At 37.6% G+C, this 18,159-nt stretch overlaps 2 protein-coding genes across 3 annotated transcripts in view; both read right to left on the bottom strand.

Annotated features, from left to right (window-relative positions):
- The window catches only part of GPLD1 (glycosylphosphatidylinositol specific phospholipase D1), a gene marked incomplete at both ends in the record, with an annotated part of 63,784 nt that overhangs the window by 25,071 nt on the left and 20,554 nt on the right, over positions 1-18,159 (bottom strand). For both annotated transcript variants that reach the window (XM_079712431.1, XM_079712432.1), the window contains 5 exons: positions 5,117-5,171; positions 5,823-5,871; positions 6,655-6,765; positions 7,271-7,368; positions 10,453-10,531. In XM_079712431.1, the coding sequence (XP_079568557.1) occupies positions 5,117-5,171; positions 5,823-5,871; positions 6,655-6,765; positions 7,271-7,368; positions 10,453-10,531 (392 nt within the window). The remainder of the gene's footprint in view (positions 1-5,116; positions 5,172-5,822; positions 5,872-6,654; positions 6,766-7,270; positions 7,369-10,452; positions 10,532-18,159) is intronic.
- On the bottom strand, positions 11,024-11,435 carry LOC307059720 (protein transport protein Sec61 subunit gamma). The gene has a single exon (XM_079713891.1). The coding sequence runs from the start codon at positions 11,388-11,390 to the stop codon at positions 11,184-11,186; it is 207 nt and encodes a 68-aa protein (XP_079570017.1). The 5' UTR covers positions 11,391-11,435; the 3' UTR covers positions 11,024-11,183.

Raw genomic sequence — 18,159 nt, 5'->3', positions numbered from 1 at the left:
AAGAATTCTAAGTCAATCTTTTGGTTCACAGATATTAGTTATTTCAGTTGGAAGAAGAGCAGCATTTTAAAAATTAGATTTATACTGTTATTTATATAACAGTATAAACAGTATAAACATTTATACTGTTATCTTCTATCTTTATTTAAAAAAACCTTAGAATATACCAGACAGAAATCACAACCAATAAAACCTGATTTTAGTATATTTATAAGAAGGAATCTACTGAGATTTCCATTTTTTACTTCACAAGCGCACCAGAATGGTTCTCCCCGTAAACATAGCTTAAAACGCTAGACAAAATAACAAAAATATTTGTTTAGATGAATCACCAAGCTAACAAGAAAGTGAAATTTTTCCAAAAGCCAAAAACAAATTGAAACTGGAAACTTTGGGAGGTAAGCATGTGGGAAGCCAGCTTTTGCCCTGGAGACATCTGCTAAACCTGGGAACCTAGGAGTTTTTTGTTTTGTTTTGTTTGTTTGATAGCTGTGTGGTATGCAGGAGACAGGAGATAAAGTATAGGAACCACCAAATACCAAAAGTGGGCCATCTCAGAGGAAACTCCTCATTAAAGGCTATACCTTCTGCATGAATATTAGCTAGAAATAAACTCAACATACCAACAAGGACAGCAAAGAAACCTGCCTGTCTTCACCTTGGCAAGGATACAGAGAGGGAAAAATATCTCCCCTGAGAACTGGTAACAACTACCCAGCCCCACAAATGTTTTGTCTTTCATTCATGCCAGCTGTGTAGTCAGAAAAACTTCAAGGGTTGAAAGTAACTTAATGTGGTCCCAGGTTGTGCCTTGAGGTAGCATGCAGAAGGCAAAACCTTCTCTGGAGAAATGCAACTCTAATGCAAGCCTCGAGTAATTCAAGCACCAGTGAATATAACCAAAAGAAGACAGGATCCCCGATGACACACAATTTGAAATGGACATCTAATCCAGTGCAGATGACCTTGTGTGGAGAGTTAGAGGGAAACCTCATGTCACTGCTACCACCACCTCTTCCTGGGACATCCAAAGGCCAGCTGGCCTCATCTGATCTGGGAATGACTTGTTGGTTCTGGGCCTCCCTTAGCTCTAAGGCAGATGGACCAGGGATGGGAATGGGCAACTTGCCAAGCCCCCAGCTCTACTTCCTCTTTGTTCTGTAAGCACTCCTCCCAACTCTCAGCTCTCCATGCTCAGGGGCTGAGGCTGGGACTGAGGGATAGAGTTATGTCACCTGACTGCTTAGTAAACATTTGAAGAAAAAACAAACAACAAAAAGTAATTACAGTAATATCTGGTAAAATGGACTTGAAGGCAATAAGCATTGTGAGATACAAAGAGTCACCACATAAAAAGTTCAATTCACTAGAAAAATATAAGACTTTAAAACTTGAATATACTTAACATATCTTCAAACACATGTATGGCAAACTAACTACAAGGAGAAACTGAAAAATTCAACCATCACAGGGGGAGATTTTTAAACCAATTTCTCAGTAATTGTTAGACCAACCAGATAAAAATAGTAAGACTATCTTACTTATAGCTTAAAAATCTTCTGATTTGAGCAGTACATTTAATAAGCTTGAGCTAATAAGTATATATATAAAACATTAAATCAAAAATTGGAGAATTAACATTCTTCTCAAGTACAGATGGAAAATTGATAAAAATTAATCATATGCTAGACCTTAAAATCAAGAGTCAAATTTCACAGGAACCGAAGAAAAGTAGAAGGAAGAAAATAAATATGAGAAAAAATAATGAAAGAGAAAAAGAACATATAGTAAAGAGGATCAACAAAGCCAAAAGTTTATTTTTTTAATAATAAAACTAAAAATATTAGACATGATTAATTGTTTAAAAATATAAGAGAAGGCAGGATAAAAAACATTATGGATAACAAAGGAACATAGGTACAAATAAAACAAGAAAAAAACATAAGACATTATGAACTACCTTATGACAAAATGTTTAAACACTTAGACAAAATGGAAAAGTCCTAGAAAAATATGACTCTTTAAGAAGAAACTGAAAAACTGTACAGTCCTAAAACCATTAAAAAAGTTTTTTAAAAGTCCCTACTTTTTAAAACATCAGGCCTAGATAGCTTTGCAGACAAGTTCTACCAAACATTCAAGAAATCAAAGTTATAATTTTACACAGACTTCCAGAAAATAGCAAAGAAAGGCATACTCCCCACCTGATTTCATGAAACCAGGATAACTTTAATACCAAAATCAAACATGGAGAGAAGAAAGGAAAATTACAGTACAAACTAACTAATAAAAATAGATGCAAAAACTCTAAACAGCAAGAAGAGATGAAACAAATATAAAAAAAGATGATATAGCTTTGCAAAATTGGCTTTGTGCCAGGAGGTAAAGTTGATTTAATATTTGCAAATAGATTAGTATAATTCACTATATTAACAGATTAACAAATAACTATCTCAACAGATGAAGAATAAGAGTTCAATACACATGAAATTAATTTCTAATAAAAACTACTAACAAACTAGAAATAGAAGGAAACTTCCTTAATTTGATAAAGGATACTCCCAAAAATCTACAGCAAACCTGATGAAACATTGAAAGCATTTTCTTTACAATAAAGAACAAGAAAAGCATGCTCAATATCACCACTTCTATTGTACTGGAAATACTAGCAAATATGATACAGCAAGAAAGAAAGTATGGGTATAAAGACTGAAAAGGAAACGCAAAAGCCAGGAAGACCCAACACAGCCAAAAATAAATAAATGAATTTCAAAAAATTGTTACAATTTGTGGATTATGAATTGTGAGTCAATTCAAAAGAATCTCCTGATAATTAGAATAAGATAGCTAAGAAATGTTGCTAGATACAAAATCAAAATTAGAAAGTCACTTACATTTCTATACACCAGCAATCAATTAGAAAATACAGTTGTTTCCAAAAGTTACCATTTATGGTACTAAGTCTAATAAAATGTGTAAGACCTCGATGGAAAAACTTATAAAATTTTAGAGTCATTAAAGACAACTTAAATAAAACATATAGCATATTTTTGGATAAGAAGACCCAATATTGCAAAATTGTTAATTCTCTTCCAATTCATCTCTAGAGTCAATAGAATTCTAAATAAAATTCCAACAAGATTTTTCTTGGAACATGGCAACTTGATCCTACCAAGAGCCAAGGCAAGAGAATGGACAAGGTACATTTGAAGAAAAAGAACAGGTTGGGAAATCAGCCCTAATAGATGTCAAAATGTATTAAAGCTGTTGTAATTTTAAAAATCAGTATTGCTCAGGGAAAGTCAATTAGACCAACAGAACATGATAGAAAGCCCAGAAACTGACCCGCATATGTAGGGAATTTTAATTTATGTCACAGAGGGCATTACGGATCAGTGAGGAAGGGCAGACTATTGATAAATGGTTCTGAGACAATCGGTTATCTCTACAGGAAAACAGTAAAATTTCTGTCACAGAATATACAAAAAATTAACTCCAGGTAAATTAAAGATATAAAGTTAAGAAATGAAACTACAAATGATTTAGAGGGCTACCTAGGAGAATAACCTCATTCCCTCAAGGTAGGGAAGGATTTCTTAAATAAGACATCAAAAGTACAAATTACAAAAGAAAGGATTGATATATTCAACTACATTAAAATTAACAAATTCTGTTTATCAAGATACACCGTAAGTAAAAAGACATGCCACAGACTATAAAAAGATATTTATAACAAATAAATGATAATAAATGATAAATGGACAAAGCTTAGAAACCAGAATATACAGAGAATACTCAGAAATAAAAAGGACAACCCAACAGAAAAATAGGCTAAAAACCAAACAAAAGGTTTTCACTTAAAATGAAATACAAACAATCGATAAAATACAAAAGAATATTCAACTTCATTAGTAGTCTGGGAAATGCAAATTAAAACTTAAGGAGATACCATTACACACCAAATAGGTTAGAACACTTTTAAAGCTGGACGATACCAAGTATTGGAGAACACACAAGAAGCAGAACAAAGCTGATGGGAGTGTAAACTGGGAAGACCATTTTGAATGACAGTTTGGCATTATTTACTTAAGTTAAACATGCATAAGCCCTACAGCCCAGCAATTCCACTTCTGGTGCCACTTGCTTGAAAGACATTCCCCTCTGGTGCAAAAATACATGTGCAAAAAAGTACATAGCAATACTATGTGTAAAGCAAAAACACTTTACACTACTTACACATCCATCAATATTAGAATGAAGTCAAGTCATTTTGGTATATCCACTCAACGGAGGACCATATATAGTGGTGAAAATCAAGGAACTACAGCCGAACATATCAATATGATTAAATGTCAGAGAAATAATTTTAAGCAAAAACATTTTTAAGTTTAATTACATTAAATTCTAATTTAAATTTAATTTTAAGCAAAATACATGCTGTGTAATTCTATCTAAAGTGAAAACCCATATAATATTTTGCATATGGATATAGCTACATGTAGTAAAACTATAGAGAAAAGCAACTAAATGATTAAGAAAACCTAGGGTAGTGATTACATCTGGTGGGAGAAAAGGTGATGTGATGGAGCAGGAAAGACTTGGAGCTTCTAGATACCAGCAATGCTCTACTACTTTTTTTTTTTTTTTTTTTTTTTTTTGCGGTACACGGGCCTCTCACTGTTGTGGCCTCTCCCATTGCAGAGCACAGGCTCCGGACGCACAGGCCCAGCAGCCATGGCTCACGGGCCCAGCCGCTCCGCGGCATGTGGGATCTTCCCAGACCGGGGCACAAACCCGTGTCCCCTGCATCGGCAGGCAGACTCTCAACCACTGCGCCACCAGGGAAGCCCAATGCTCTACTTCTTAAGCTAGGTGGCAGCAACACAGTGTGCATCATCGTATTTATTTATAAAAATACATTATTTTATATGTTTGGCATAATTCACAAAATTTTAAAAGAATCTACTTAGGCTAGTCTAATCTTTAGTTTTACTTTTCAAAATTGACGAATGCAGAAGGCTCCTAATTACATTGCAAGTTATATTTCCTAAGGAAAAAATAATCATGCTCCTAACTGCCATTTGTTATCACACATTTAAATGTACATTGCTCTTACCAGTGCCGTGAGAGGTAATTGAAATTAAACTCAAACTGGCTCAACACGTCTCCTCCTATGATATGAGAAAAATATTTGCATCTGGTGAGTTAATGACAACACATAGCATGCTTCTTTGAACACAAATTTGCACAATCCAGATTATTAGTTCTTCACATTGTTATAGGTTTCCATTCATTGTTTTAGGTATAAGCACGTCTTTAAGAAAAAGTGATCTTTTAAAATTTTAGTGAAACACGTGAATTAAGAAAGAGTCACCCATATAACCAAAAGGTTTTTTACTTTAAGAAGGACCATAAGGGTTCTTGTAAATAAACACCACTCACCAATACTTTGTATATTTAAAGGTAATTTACTATAGAAAAAAAAGATGGAGTTTACCAATTTAAAGCTAAAGTATTAGGAGACACTAGGCAATGGATTTAAATCTGATTTAAAAAGCAATGCTTTTCTAAAATAATGACACAAGTAAATGATAAAATGTAATGGGGTTTTTTTGTTTTTTTTACCCAAAAAAACATGCAACTTTACAGAAGTACATCTCTATGTGAAATGAGGTGTTCCTGTACTCCAAACAAACTGCAATATTAAAATAGTAAGCTAGTGGCAAGAGATTTTAAAAAGTACACATTTAAGATACAATAGTGACTGCAAGTGAAATATAACTAGCGCAGAAGAAAATCTGGTAAATGTAAATAAACAGTACCGAAATCACCAGCCGGATGTGCCTCAGAATAGGAGCCGTGAAAATCAATCTGAGGAAAAAAAGAGACCCATTTGTTATATCTCACAAATTAAAGCCCACAATGACGTGAGTAGTGAGGAGATGACAGCCTAACCCAATGATTGTTGAGAATGCCTAATGATGGACTCACTTTTCAAAGAAACATTTAATTTTATTGCTTTATTTGTTAAAAAATAATATTGGCAGCTGAGTTGTATACTTAATATCTTGAGACAGATAAAGCTACTGCAGACATATGCATCGAACAGGATGCATGGAAAATCTCTACTAAGTGCAAGTTTAAAGTTGGTACAGAACGGTATTAATACCAATGAATGACCAGAGGGGACTTTCAGAGGCTAAGTCACCAGGTAAGATCACAATTTTAGTGGTGATATGGTATCCTCATATAGAAAAGTAAGAAGGAAAGAAAACAAAAACATGTGAACTTACTTTTAAATATGGTAGAACCAAGTAGTAGGTATTTATACCTTTGTTAAGAGGTACAGCTTGAATAAAACATACAATTTCTCAAATACTGTTTGTGACTAAAACAGAATATCCCATCCATCGCTGTTTTCAGTGCACATTAGTCATTCTGCCCACGTGGATGAATTTACCCGGGAAGCAAGAAGAGTAAGAGGAATGAACAGGAAAGATGGAAATCTAACAAATACCGCGTTGGGCAAAGTCTTGTTTCCATGTGAATCTGAATAACCTAAAGTTTTCCTTTTCCTAAGAGGGTCAGTTTTGGATCTTGGGTATGACAGTATCACTCCCATAAAGCCATTAAAACCTGCAGATATGTACTCACGGCTCCCATTGTCCTAAGGAATCCTTGTTCAATACCCAGGCTATGCCAGCTGACATCTGCCACCATGTGAGAGGTAATTCCAAACAAGAAAGCTACCAGTTTCTCTGTGTCCTGCCAAATGAGCAAATCAGAGTTGTGTGTGTGTGTGTGTGGGGGGGGGGTTATTTTATAACAATCTTATTAAAGGATTAATACAGATGAATTCATTTCCATCATTGAGACTTAACAAAAAAATCAGAGACAGGTATATTGTTGTTTCCCAAAAAACACAAAGGACTTTTTGAAATGTTTTCGAGTGCCTTGGAACTGCTTTCAGATTAATTTACTATTAGAACAAAATGACCAAGTGACATAGCCCCAATTTTAAAAACATCATGTATTGCAGATAAAATTGAAGGTATAAATTTCAAAACACAAACACAAAACCATCATTTATTCAGGTATTAACTAGCCATCTACTATGCCCCTCATGCTGTGTTTAGCCCTGCAGGCACAAAGGTGAGCAGCCCTCACAGAGTCTGGGGGTGGGGTTGCGGGTCACAAAGGGGGTTAATGTAGGAGCAGAAAGCGTACTTGGCAGGAACTGAGTATCTTTAGGGTTAGAGGCTGTGCCTACCTTATCCCAGGGAAGGGGATAGTTCTCCCGGATATAATGAATGCTTGCATTAAGAAATGGAGTCCAGTGAGTGCTCTCTGACACTTCATGGAATTGTCCTGACAAAACAAAAGCAACCCTCAGAATTCCTCCTTAAAAAGTTGGACATTCTCAATCAAATCTTCCACCACCACCTGATGTGTTGCTACGTCCCTTCGTCTTCCCTCCAAGCCTCTTATTTTCCTGAGTCAATGTTCCAAGGAAGCCTCTAGAACAGAAGGGCCGGTCAAAAGAAAAAGGAGCCTTAACTGCTCATAGCATCTGGAAACAGCTGGGCTGCAAGAGAAGCTGGAAGTGTTTAAGTTCTGTGCCGTAAAGCTAAGTTGTCCTTTTTTTTTTTTTTTTTTTGGTTTTAGGGTTTTTTTTTTTCAATCTTCTTTTCCATCACAGTCAGCCTCCCTAACAGCACAAAAGACAAAAGTACATACTCCAAAGGCTTTCAAGCATTTGAGTTTATAATATTTTTAAATGGGGTGTCCCATATGCCTCTTTATTCCCACAGGCGGGGTGAAAAAGACAGGAACTGACATCTACTCAAAACCTTCAAGTGCCAGATTCTTCATGGAGTGTCACATGTCACAGGGGCAATCGAAAGCAAAACTCCAGACTCAGATCTCTCAGGTCAACTTTTTTGTACTGATGTTAAACTAAAAATAACCTAATCGGGTTCTGTTTAATTGAAGTATAGTTGATTTACAATGTTGTGTTAGTTTCAGGTATACAGCAAAGTAATTCAGTTATACATATACATCTTTTTCAGATTGTTTTCCATTATAGGTTATATAGTCCCCTGTGCTTGATACAAATGAACTTACTTACAAAACAGAAATAGACCCACAGACATAGAAAACAAACTTATGGTTACAAAAGGAAAAGGGAGGGAGGGGGATAATTTAGGAGTTTGGGATTAACAGATATACACTATTATTTATTTATATATATATATACACACACACACACACACACACACACACACACACACAAGGACCTACTAACCAGTTTTAAATCACTGGTTTCTCTGAAAATGATTTTCAAAGAAGTTGTAACTAAGCAATCTGATTTTCTCCAACAGTTTTCCTAGAGATAAACTTACCATTCCTATTCTACAGAATACAGCAAAAATCCAGAATTAAGTATAGCAGTAGCTCTTTTGACAAAACTTCATTTAACCAAATTGCTGGATTAACTGAAGCTCCTTGTTCCCTCTGTAAATCATATGTACTGGAAGCAAAAGAAAGCCACATCCCAGGACTGCTGGATGCTGGCAACTAGCAGGCCACTGTGCATAGGCCCAAGCATCTCAGTCCCCATGGCTCTGTTACAGTTTATGGTAGGTCAGCCATGTCTGTTTCTAATCCTGTTTATTAAGTCAATTGTCCTTGTTACTATTATGATAGAATTTAATTAGGTAAATTGATGAAATATGAGTTCAAAAAATGGCTTCTTTGACAACTAAGTAACTAAGAAATTTAAGTCCTTTCGAAAGATGCAATAAAAGTGAGTCACCAAAGAAGAAAAAACTGTTGAAGTAGATATGTATGAGAGAAAGGTAAGATTTAGAAAAACTGAGAAAATCTAGGAGGAGTCTGGGTAAAATTCCATGTAATCGGTACATGTTTTATAATTCTAATTGACCTTTTCACTTCAGTCACATACTGGTCCCAATCTTTATAACAGATAAGAGGGTATATCTTATCTACTGATGTATTTAAAAAAAAAAAAAAAGAGAAAATGCTGGAGTTTGCATTCCTCTTACACTCTTCTCAGAACCTTTATTATTGTGTTGGGTTTTTTGGTCTCTAAAAAGGGCATATGTTAAGCAAAAGTATCTCAAATTTAATTGACAAAAAAATCATTTTTACTTCTTTCTTTTTCTGTGTAAGATATCAAGGAGCTGTTAAAAATATCAAGAGACATTAAAGCCTCCTAAATACAGTTTGGGAAATGTTAAATTAGAAGTAATAGGTTATTCTATTATTAGAAAGAACTACAACAAGCAGGCAAAATATAATAATAGGATAGAGAAAGGATAGTGAACAGACTAAGAGGGAAACAGGAAAAAAATGGTACAAATAGACAAACACAAAAGCTGAGTTATCTGGGATCATAACTAGAGGGGTGAGTAGCTCTAAACATTTCATTGACTTTAAATGTATCACTATATTGGGGAAAAAAATGAGATAATGGCTGATGACCCTAAGACTCCAAAAATGGTTTATGTGGCAACCCAATGTACTGGATGTCTTTCATTGGTCCCCCCAGACTCACTTTCCATCCTTCTCCCTCCTGCACTGTTCCTCTGAGGTAACCTGTTTCAACTGAATACTTTGTCCTCTGGCTTGAGGTGGGCTGGGTTTGGCCAATGGGGAGAACTGACAGGAGATCAGAGAAAAGGAGGAGAGAGAGGGTGGGGTATTCACTCTCCCAGCTCCCCTTCTGTGGGGTCACAGGGTTCTGGCTGCGTCCCTGACTCAAGGTCTGGCCCCATCAAGCGACCCCCTCCCCGCAGCTGTGTCTGCCCCCTGCCCTGCACTATGCCCTGCAATTTTCTTGTATCCTGTCCACACCTTTGTAAACTGTCCCCGTATAAAACTCCCCTCAGATTATTCAGTTTGAGTGTATCTTCTATGCCTCCGGGGGCCCTGACTGAAACAACTCATAAGCCCAGTTCACTAATAACACTACCTTGGATTTGCATAAGACTTGACAAAATAACGTGCATTAATGGCAACAGCAATTCAGTAAAGCTGCAAAGCAGGCATTAATTATTACTATTAATTAAATAGTAATTAGATATTACTGTGTTATAGATGTGGAAACTGAGACTCAGCATGGAAGTGACTTTTTCAAGGTCACATGCTAACAGACAACATAGAAGGAACAAAAACTCAGACCTTTTGATTTCTTTCAAAACGTTTTCTCTTACTGCCATGAAGCAGGAAAGCAAGTCAGGGTGCTAAGAATAAAGCTTTCAGAATTTCTATGCTTAAGCAGGTAAGTTTTGGTTAAATGGAGATTTCACCTAAGTCATTGATCAACAATAGTAGAAAATATAATGTGTTATTTTATATTTTTTTGAGTCCTAGCTATTCCCATCACCCAAGGAAAAGTGACATCATTTGGTCTGTAAGTCTTTAGCTTACCGCTTTCGCAGATACTGGGGTAAAAGGTGTCAGGAAACACGGTTCCAGCCTGATACGCATCCTGGTGTTCAAGTAACAGCTGGGGAGCAGGCAAATATAGAGATTAGAGGGCAAGCGTCAACAGTCTGGGAAAAGCAGGCCCAGTCAATCTCCAGGTATGGGAAGTTAGAACAGTGTGATGGCGGGGAAGGGGGTGATAGAAGGAAGGAGTGCAGGAAGGAAGACGTAAATAAAGAAATGGTAAACGTTCATGTATAATCCAAGCAGCACCCTGCCACATATAACTTCAAGTTCTTTCCTACCGAAAGCAGACAGGCTGATTAAGTAGTAGCAAAAGTCACCTGTTTGAATTTTATCTCCTTTCACTTTTTCTGTCCACCCACTAGAGCAGGATTTCCCCAAGGCTATTTCACTGACCCAGAACTGGTGTGTGGTAAATTTTCAATGATCTAGTGACAATCAGTGAAATGAGAAAAATACAGACATATGTACATATGTGTATATATACATATATATATATATATACACACACACACACACACACACATATGTTTAGAGTTGCTACCTGTGCTTTTTTTGAAATTATTTTAATTTACAAATAGAAAACATCTTGGAAGAAAAAAATGAAAGAAAAACACAAAACGTATAGGCAAATTTTTACTCCATGAGCATCTCAAATCCTCACTTGTTCACCAATCCCCAAGATGAAAAACACTTTTCTAAAAAGGTATTCAGCCACCAACAATAATGTTATTAATAGGAATATGGATCAATTTCACAAAAAAGCCAATGAATCCCATTATAGCAAATCCTATTGCAGTTGCCATGGCAATCTTCTGGAATTCTTTTCTATCCGGTTTGGTGCATCTTTTAACCAGCCGAATTGAGTCCTTCACAAACTGCCGACTTGGCTCAACGAACTGCATTACCTGATCCATGATGCCTGTACGCCGTCCGCTCGCCAAGGCCAAGACTCGTAGCACAATCGCTACCTGTGCTTTAGAGTAAGATTATATCCTTTATAAGTTAAAGGTTAAGATTATCACCTTTTGGAGGGTTAAAAAATATCCCTTCCCCCTTTAAAATGACGTACAAGTCAGTGGTAGAGGTGTTCTTTTCAGCATTCTTCCTTGGTGGCCTGGCTCACTCCATCCCATTCCGACCCCCTTATGGCTGTGCCCAGATGCACGCCAGAGTCTAGAAAATGAAGACTACATTTCCCAGCCTCTACCGAGGAGCCCACTTCTCCCTCTTTTGCTACTTCAGCCAGCAAGGAAGTGCTTGGCCTTTCCACAGCAAAGGTGGAGGGGGCCGAGGTGATCACAGGCAGAGGGCAGGGCATCTATTTTGCTCGCACGGAGGGTGGCTGAGGTGATGAGACCCCAGAGCCAATAGTCAAGGTGGTGGCTTCTTCCTTTCCAAACCACACAGGAGACAGCTGGACGTGGAGCTAGTGAATGGGACAGTGGCTGTCTGATGGCATGGTGGCCCTGGCAGGCCAGTTCTGTGTGTTTTCCTGGGAATCCGTTCTGGACACTCAGCTTAGAGCTCGCTCCTCCATTTCTCACAGTTTATTAGCACTGAATCCCCTAATACATGATCTTATGCCCCTCTCAGCATACGCTAGCCAGAGGGGTTTCCATGATCTGCAAATGAACTCTGACACCATGGGCAAAGTAGAAGTCTGGCACTCCAACTTTTTAATTTTTCAGTAGGGACTTACTAATAACATAGGCTATATATGAAAGCGACAAAGAAATACCTCAAAGAACTTAAAACATAAGGAAATATAGTATCATCTACTTTTTGTTTTTGCTTTTTCAAGCAGTGTCTCATCCCCAGTCTTGTAAAGACAGAATCTCTTCCATACTGATTGGTGAGGCTGACCATAGGGGTACAAGGCCAGCATATCCACTTCCACTACAGTGCTTGGCTCAGAACTGCACATTTGATGGAAGCTAGTTCAGCTAGAACTTTCCCCAAGACTTCTCAGCTAGAGCTGTGGGGAAAATACCTTCCTCTCGTCAGGGATTTTAAACTTAGAGGTTGAGTTCTGGATGGCCAGTTTCTTCCACTAGGAGAGAGAGCACCATCTAGACCTCTTGGTCCAGCTCTTTCCCAGGGCTATCAGTTACATGAACCCATAAAGTCTCCTTCTTTTCTAAAGATAGCTGGAGTTGGACTTTTGCCACTTAAAAGTAATAATTAACCTTATTGAATATTTACCTTCCAGCCACTGTTTTTCACGTTATATGCATTAAGACTTGTTGAATCTGCATCTCCCAGTGAGGCTGTGTCATTTAACAGGGAAAAATAATTCTAAAGTAAATTTTTAAAAGTAAAGGTGTCAGAAAAATAGTCAAGAAACTGTTAGAGGGAAAAAAAGTACAGATGGAGGAGGTATCCTTCAGATATAAAAATGTATTTTTAAGCTACAGAAATTAAAACAGTATGATATCAGAACCAAAAGAGACAGATCAATGAAACAGAATAAAGAGTAAAGAAACAGACTCAAGCATAGATAATAATTTAATGCATCATAGAGATGAATAAAAGACGGAGTAATCGACAATTGTGTTAGCACAATCCCACGACAGTGAGTATTCCATTTTTGCAGGGAATCCATATTTAGCCTAGATGACGCTGACTTGAAGTTGACATTACCAATAACAGGTCACTGGATCACCATCATGCTTTATGTCAAAATGATACAAGATGACAGTGGAGAAAGGACAGCCTCTTCAATAAGTGGTGCTGGGAAAACTGGACAGGGACATGTAAAAGTATGAGATTAGATCACTCCCTAACACCATACACAAAAATAAGCTCAAAATGGATTAAAGACCTAAATGTAAGGCCAGACACTATCAAACTCTTAGAGGAAAACACAGGCAGAACACTCTATGACATAAATCACAGCAAGATCCTTTTTGACCCACCTCCCAGAGAAAGGGAAATAAAAACAAAAATAAACAAATGGGACCTAATGAAACTTAAAAGCTTTTGCACAGCAAAGGAAACCATGAACAAGACCAAAGACAACCCTCAGAATGGGAGAAAATATTTGCAGATGAAGCAACTGACAAAGGATTAATCTCCAAAATTTATAAGCAGCTCATGCAGCTCAATAACAAAAAAACAAACAACCCAATCCAAAAATGGGCAGAAGACCTAAACAGACATTTCTCCACAGAAGATATACAGACTGCCAACAAACACATGAAAGGATGCTCAACATCTTTAATCATTAGAGAAATGCAAATCAAAACTACAATGAGATATCATCTCACACCAGTCAGAATGGCCATCATCCAAAAATCTACAAACAATAAATGCTGGAGAGGGTGTGGAGAAAAGGGAACACTCTTGCACTGCTGGTGGGAATGTTAATTGGTACAGCCACTATGGAGAACAGTATGGAGGTTCCTTAAAAAACTACAAATACAACTACCATATGACCCAGCAATCCCACTACTGGGCATATACCCTGAGAAAACCATAATTCAAAAAGAGTCATGTACCAAAATGTTCATTGCAGCTCTATTTACAATAGCCCGGAGATGGAAACAACCTAAGTGTCCATCATCGGATGAATGGATAAAGAAGATGTGGCATATATATACAATGGAATATTACTCAGCCATAAAAAGAAACGAAATTGAGCTATTTGTAATGAGGTGGATAGACCTAGAGTCTGTCATACAGAGTGAAGTAAGTCAGAAAGAGAAAGACAAATACCGTATGCTAACACATATATATGGAATTTAAGAAAAAAAATGTCATGAAGAACCTAGGGGTAAAACAGGAATAAAGACACAGACCTACTTGAGAATGGATTTGAGGATATGGGGAGGGGGAAGGGTAAGTTGTGACAAAGCGAGAGAGAGGCATGGACATATATACACTACCAAACGTAAGGTAGGTAGCTAGTGGGAAGCAGCCGCACAGCACAGGGAGATAAGATCGATTGGTGCTTTGTGACCGCCTGGAGGGGTGGGATAGGGAGGGTGGGAGGGAGGGAGACGCAAGGGGGAAGGGATGTGGGAACATATGTATATGTATGACTGATTCACTTTGTTATAAAGCAGAAACTAACCATTGTGAAGCAATTGTACTCCAATAAAGTTGTAAAAAAATGATACAAGATGAATTATAGAGTTAAATGTCAAAAATAGAGCCATGAAATTAACAAGACACATTTTAAGTGAATACTTGTTTAATCTCAGAGTGGGAATGATATTTCTACGGAAAACATACAGGCAAAAACCACGAAAGATGACGCACTTAACTACACAAAAATTTAAATGTTTCTGTGTGGTTAAAAGCATCAGAAACAAATTTAAGAGAAAAATAAATAACCACAAGAATCACTTGACACATGACAGGCTACTATCTTTAATAAATAAGCCATTCTTCACATCAAGATTAGTATCATAATAGAAAAATGAGCAAAAGACACAGGCAAGGGCTTCCCTGGTGGCACAGTGTTTAAGAATCCTCCTGCCAATGCAGGGGACATGGGTTCGAGCCCTGGTCTAGGAAGATCCCACATGCTGTGGAGCAAACTAAGCCCATGTGCCACAACATGCCTAGAGCCCATGCTCCGAAACAAAGAGAAGCCACCGCAATGAGAAGCCTGCGCACCGCCGTGAAGAGCAGCCCCCGCTCACCCCTATTAGAGAAAGCTCGCGTGCAGCAACAAAGACCCAAAGCAGCCAAAAATAAAATAAATTTATTTTTAAAAAAAGACATAGGCAATTCACAGAAGAGGCAATAGTCAATAGACACTTGAAATATATTTAACCTCATTAATAGTAAATCGATCATTTAAATGTCTATTAAACCAATAACAAAATACCATTTTCACATATGAAATCGGCAAAAATGAAAAAATAATTTAAAAAAATAGGCCATAAAAGTGAATCCATTTTCAAATCTGAATATAAAGAAATTTCAATGAAATACATGAACAATTAAGGATATTAACCCTTTCTTGGTCATGTATGTCTTCCCTGTTTTTTCTTTCTTTTTTAAAATTTGTTTCTGGGCCAAGGGGATTCGACTAGCAGGGCCAGGGCTGAAGGGATTTGCCAGGTAATGGATCACATACAAGGAGATCTAGCGTGTAAGCATATATATTGAGGATGATGGAGGCCAGGTTTCTCACTGTTGGAGAAAGGAGGTACAGATACACACATGGAGAAAGCTAGAATAAATCCTGTGCTGATGGGTTGGAACTGGAGATGTTTTTGTGTGAACTCAGGGTTTTAAATAGGTAAAGAGACAGACACAAAAGCCAACTTCAAGTGAAATCTGGGACAGTTTGAGCATCAAGATAAACAATGTTAGTAATGTGATATAAACCACTGAATAAAATCGGAATCCATGACTGTATACTAATATAAAGAAATAGATAAACGGGGAATAAGGAAAAGCTCTACCTTACAGCAGAATGCTAACTAATAAATGTAGAGGAATGATGGAATCAGAGAAACCATTTGGCAACTATCAAAATTATTTCAGGCAAGAATAAGCAACGGATGCTAAAAAGTTTGAGGAGAAACAGGATATTTACATTACTTCAATATATCTCCTCACAAAATATTTACTTACTAATTAATTTAAAAAGTAGAAAATATTTATTAACCTTCCAATATAAAAAGGTGGCAGACACCATCTTAACCAAGTGATAAAATTAACTTCAATAGGACTTCTGCTTCCAGAAGTGGGTGTACTTTTCCCTATTCTTCTTGCTAAATACAACTGAAACCCTGGACATTGTATACAGAACGAATATAAGATGACTCAAAGGTGGTTGGTGACTGGTTAAGAAACTCAGGACCTGAAGAATAACAGTGGTGAGTTCTGTGGATTTTCTTTTTACTTCATATATCCCAAACTGGATAATGGGAAAGCCAGCCACCAAGAAACTCCAATGGGTATAGAGAGAACAAAACAATGCCACAACAAAAGCCTGCCCTCTCTAGCCACAGAACCAGGAAACAGACAGCCTAGCAAGACAGAAGACTTCTACACAATAACCTTTCTACTCCAGGTAAACATCACAGAAAAACCTGTGGCCCCACCCTTCCTCACCACCAGCTAAGGTCTAATGGGGAGCCTAGACTTGTCCCCTCACCAGGCTGCAGTAAGGTGCCCCAGCGCCCCAACTACCCAACTACAGTGGTATCAGAAAAGGCTAAGGAGGGAGCCAGGACTTTCATCCCTACCATCCTGCCCCCTACCCCTACACTTTGATGTCAGTGAGACCATGAGGAGAGCCTAGGCATCCAATCCCAAATGGCAGTAACAAGGAATCTCTCCCCATTCCCACTGGGGAGGGGGGCAGTGTCAGAAGAAGCCCAGGGGAAGTCAGGACATCCACCTTCAGCCAGCAATAAGAGGCCACCTCTGCCTTCTGACATCAGTAGAGGCCATGGTGAGGAGCAGCAATTAGGCATTCCTACCCTCCTGGCCAGAGAGGCATCAGGGCAGGCCCAGTGGGGAACCTTGAATTCTAACCCCAGCTGGTAGTTAGGAGGCAGTGTCCTCTGACCCCTTCCCCGACCTGAGTGGTATCAAAAGAAGACAACTAAAACAGGAAGTTTAAATAAGATCCAGAGTCTCATAACCTAATACCTAAAATGTCCAGGTTTCAATCAAAGATCACTCATCATACCAAGAACTAGAAAGATGTCAAAAGGAATGAAAAGAGATAATCAGTAGATGCCAGCATTGAGATGGCAGAATTTTTTGAATTATCTGACAAATATTTTAAAGCAGCCATCATAAAAATGCTTCAGTAAACAATTACGAACACAGTTGAAACAAACAAAAGAGTCAAAGAAACACAAGATATAAAGAAGAACTGAATGGGAATTATAGAACTGAAAAATATAATAGCTGAAATAAAAGTTCAGAAATGGTACAAGTTGACATCATGTGCCTTCTGGTAAGAGGCAATGAGAAGAATACAGCATCACTTCACTGGTCTATAATATTTCTGCCCCAAATAACCTGCAGGAGAATCTAATCATGAGGAACCATCAGACAAAACCAAATGAAGGTGCATTCTACAGTTACTGGACTATACTTTTTCAAACTATTGAGGACAATAAAGACAAGGTAGGCCTGAGGAACTGTTACATGTTGGAGGAGATCAGACAACTAAACACGTGCTCCTGGAACCATAAAGTATATTGAGACAACTGGTGAAATTTGTAAGAGTCTGAGGATTGGGTGATAGTGTTATTTCAATGTTGATTTCTTGTTTGTGATTATTATACTGTAGTTATATAGATACAGATAGTAGTTATATATATGTATATGTATATATATGGTGTCCTTGTTTTTAGGAAATATAGTCCCTCCTTATCCATGGTTTTGCTTTCCTTGGTTTCACTTACCCATGGTTCAAAAATATTAAATGGAAAATTCCAGAAATAAAAAATTCATAGTTTTTAAATTGGGTGCCATTCTGAGTATCATGATGAAATCTTGAGCCATCCTGCTCTGTCTGCCTGGAACGTGAATCATCCCTTTGTCCAGTATATCCTGCCCATTTGTCTCCACTATTAGATCTACTATCAAGGTAGCGCAGTGCTTGGGTTCAAGTAGCTCTTATCTTTCTCAGTTATGGCCCCAAAGCACAAGAATAATGATGCTGGCAATTTGGATACGCTGAAGAGAAGCTGTAAAGTGCTTCCT

This window comes from Hyperoodon ampullatus (genome assembly GCF_949752795.1).
Source record: "Hyperoodon ampullatus genome assembly, chromosome: 10".
Lineage (NCBI taxonomy): Eukaryota > Metazoa > Chordata > Mammalia > Artiodactyla > Ziphiidae > Hyperoodon > Hyperoodon ampullatus.
The sequence above is the reverse complement of the archived record's forward strand: the minus strand, read 5'-3'. Positions and strand labels throughout refer to the sequence as shown.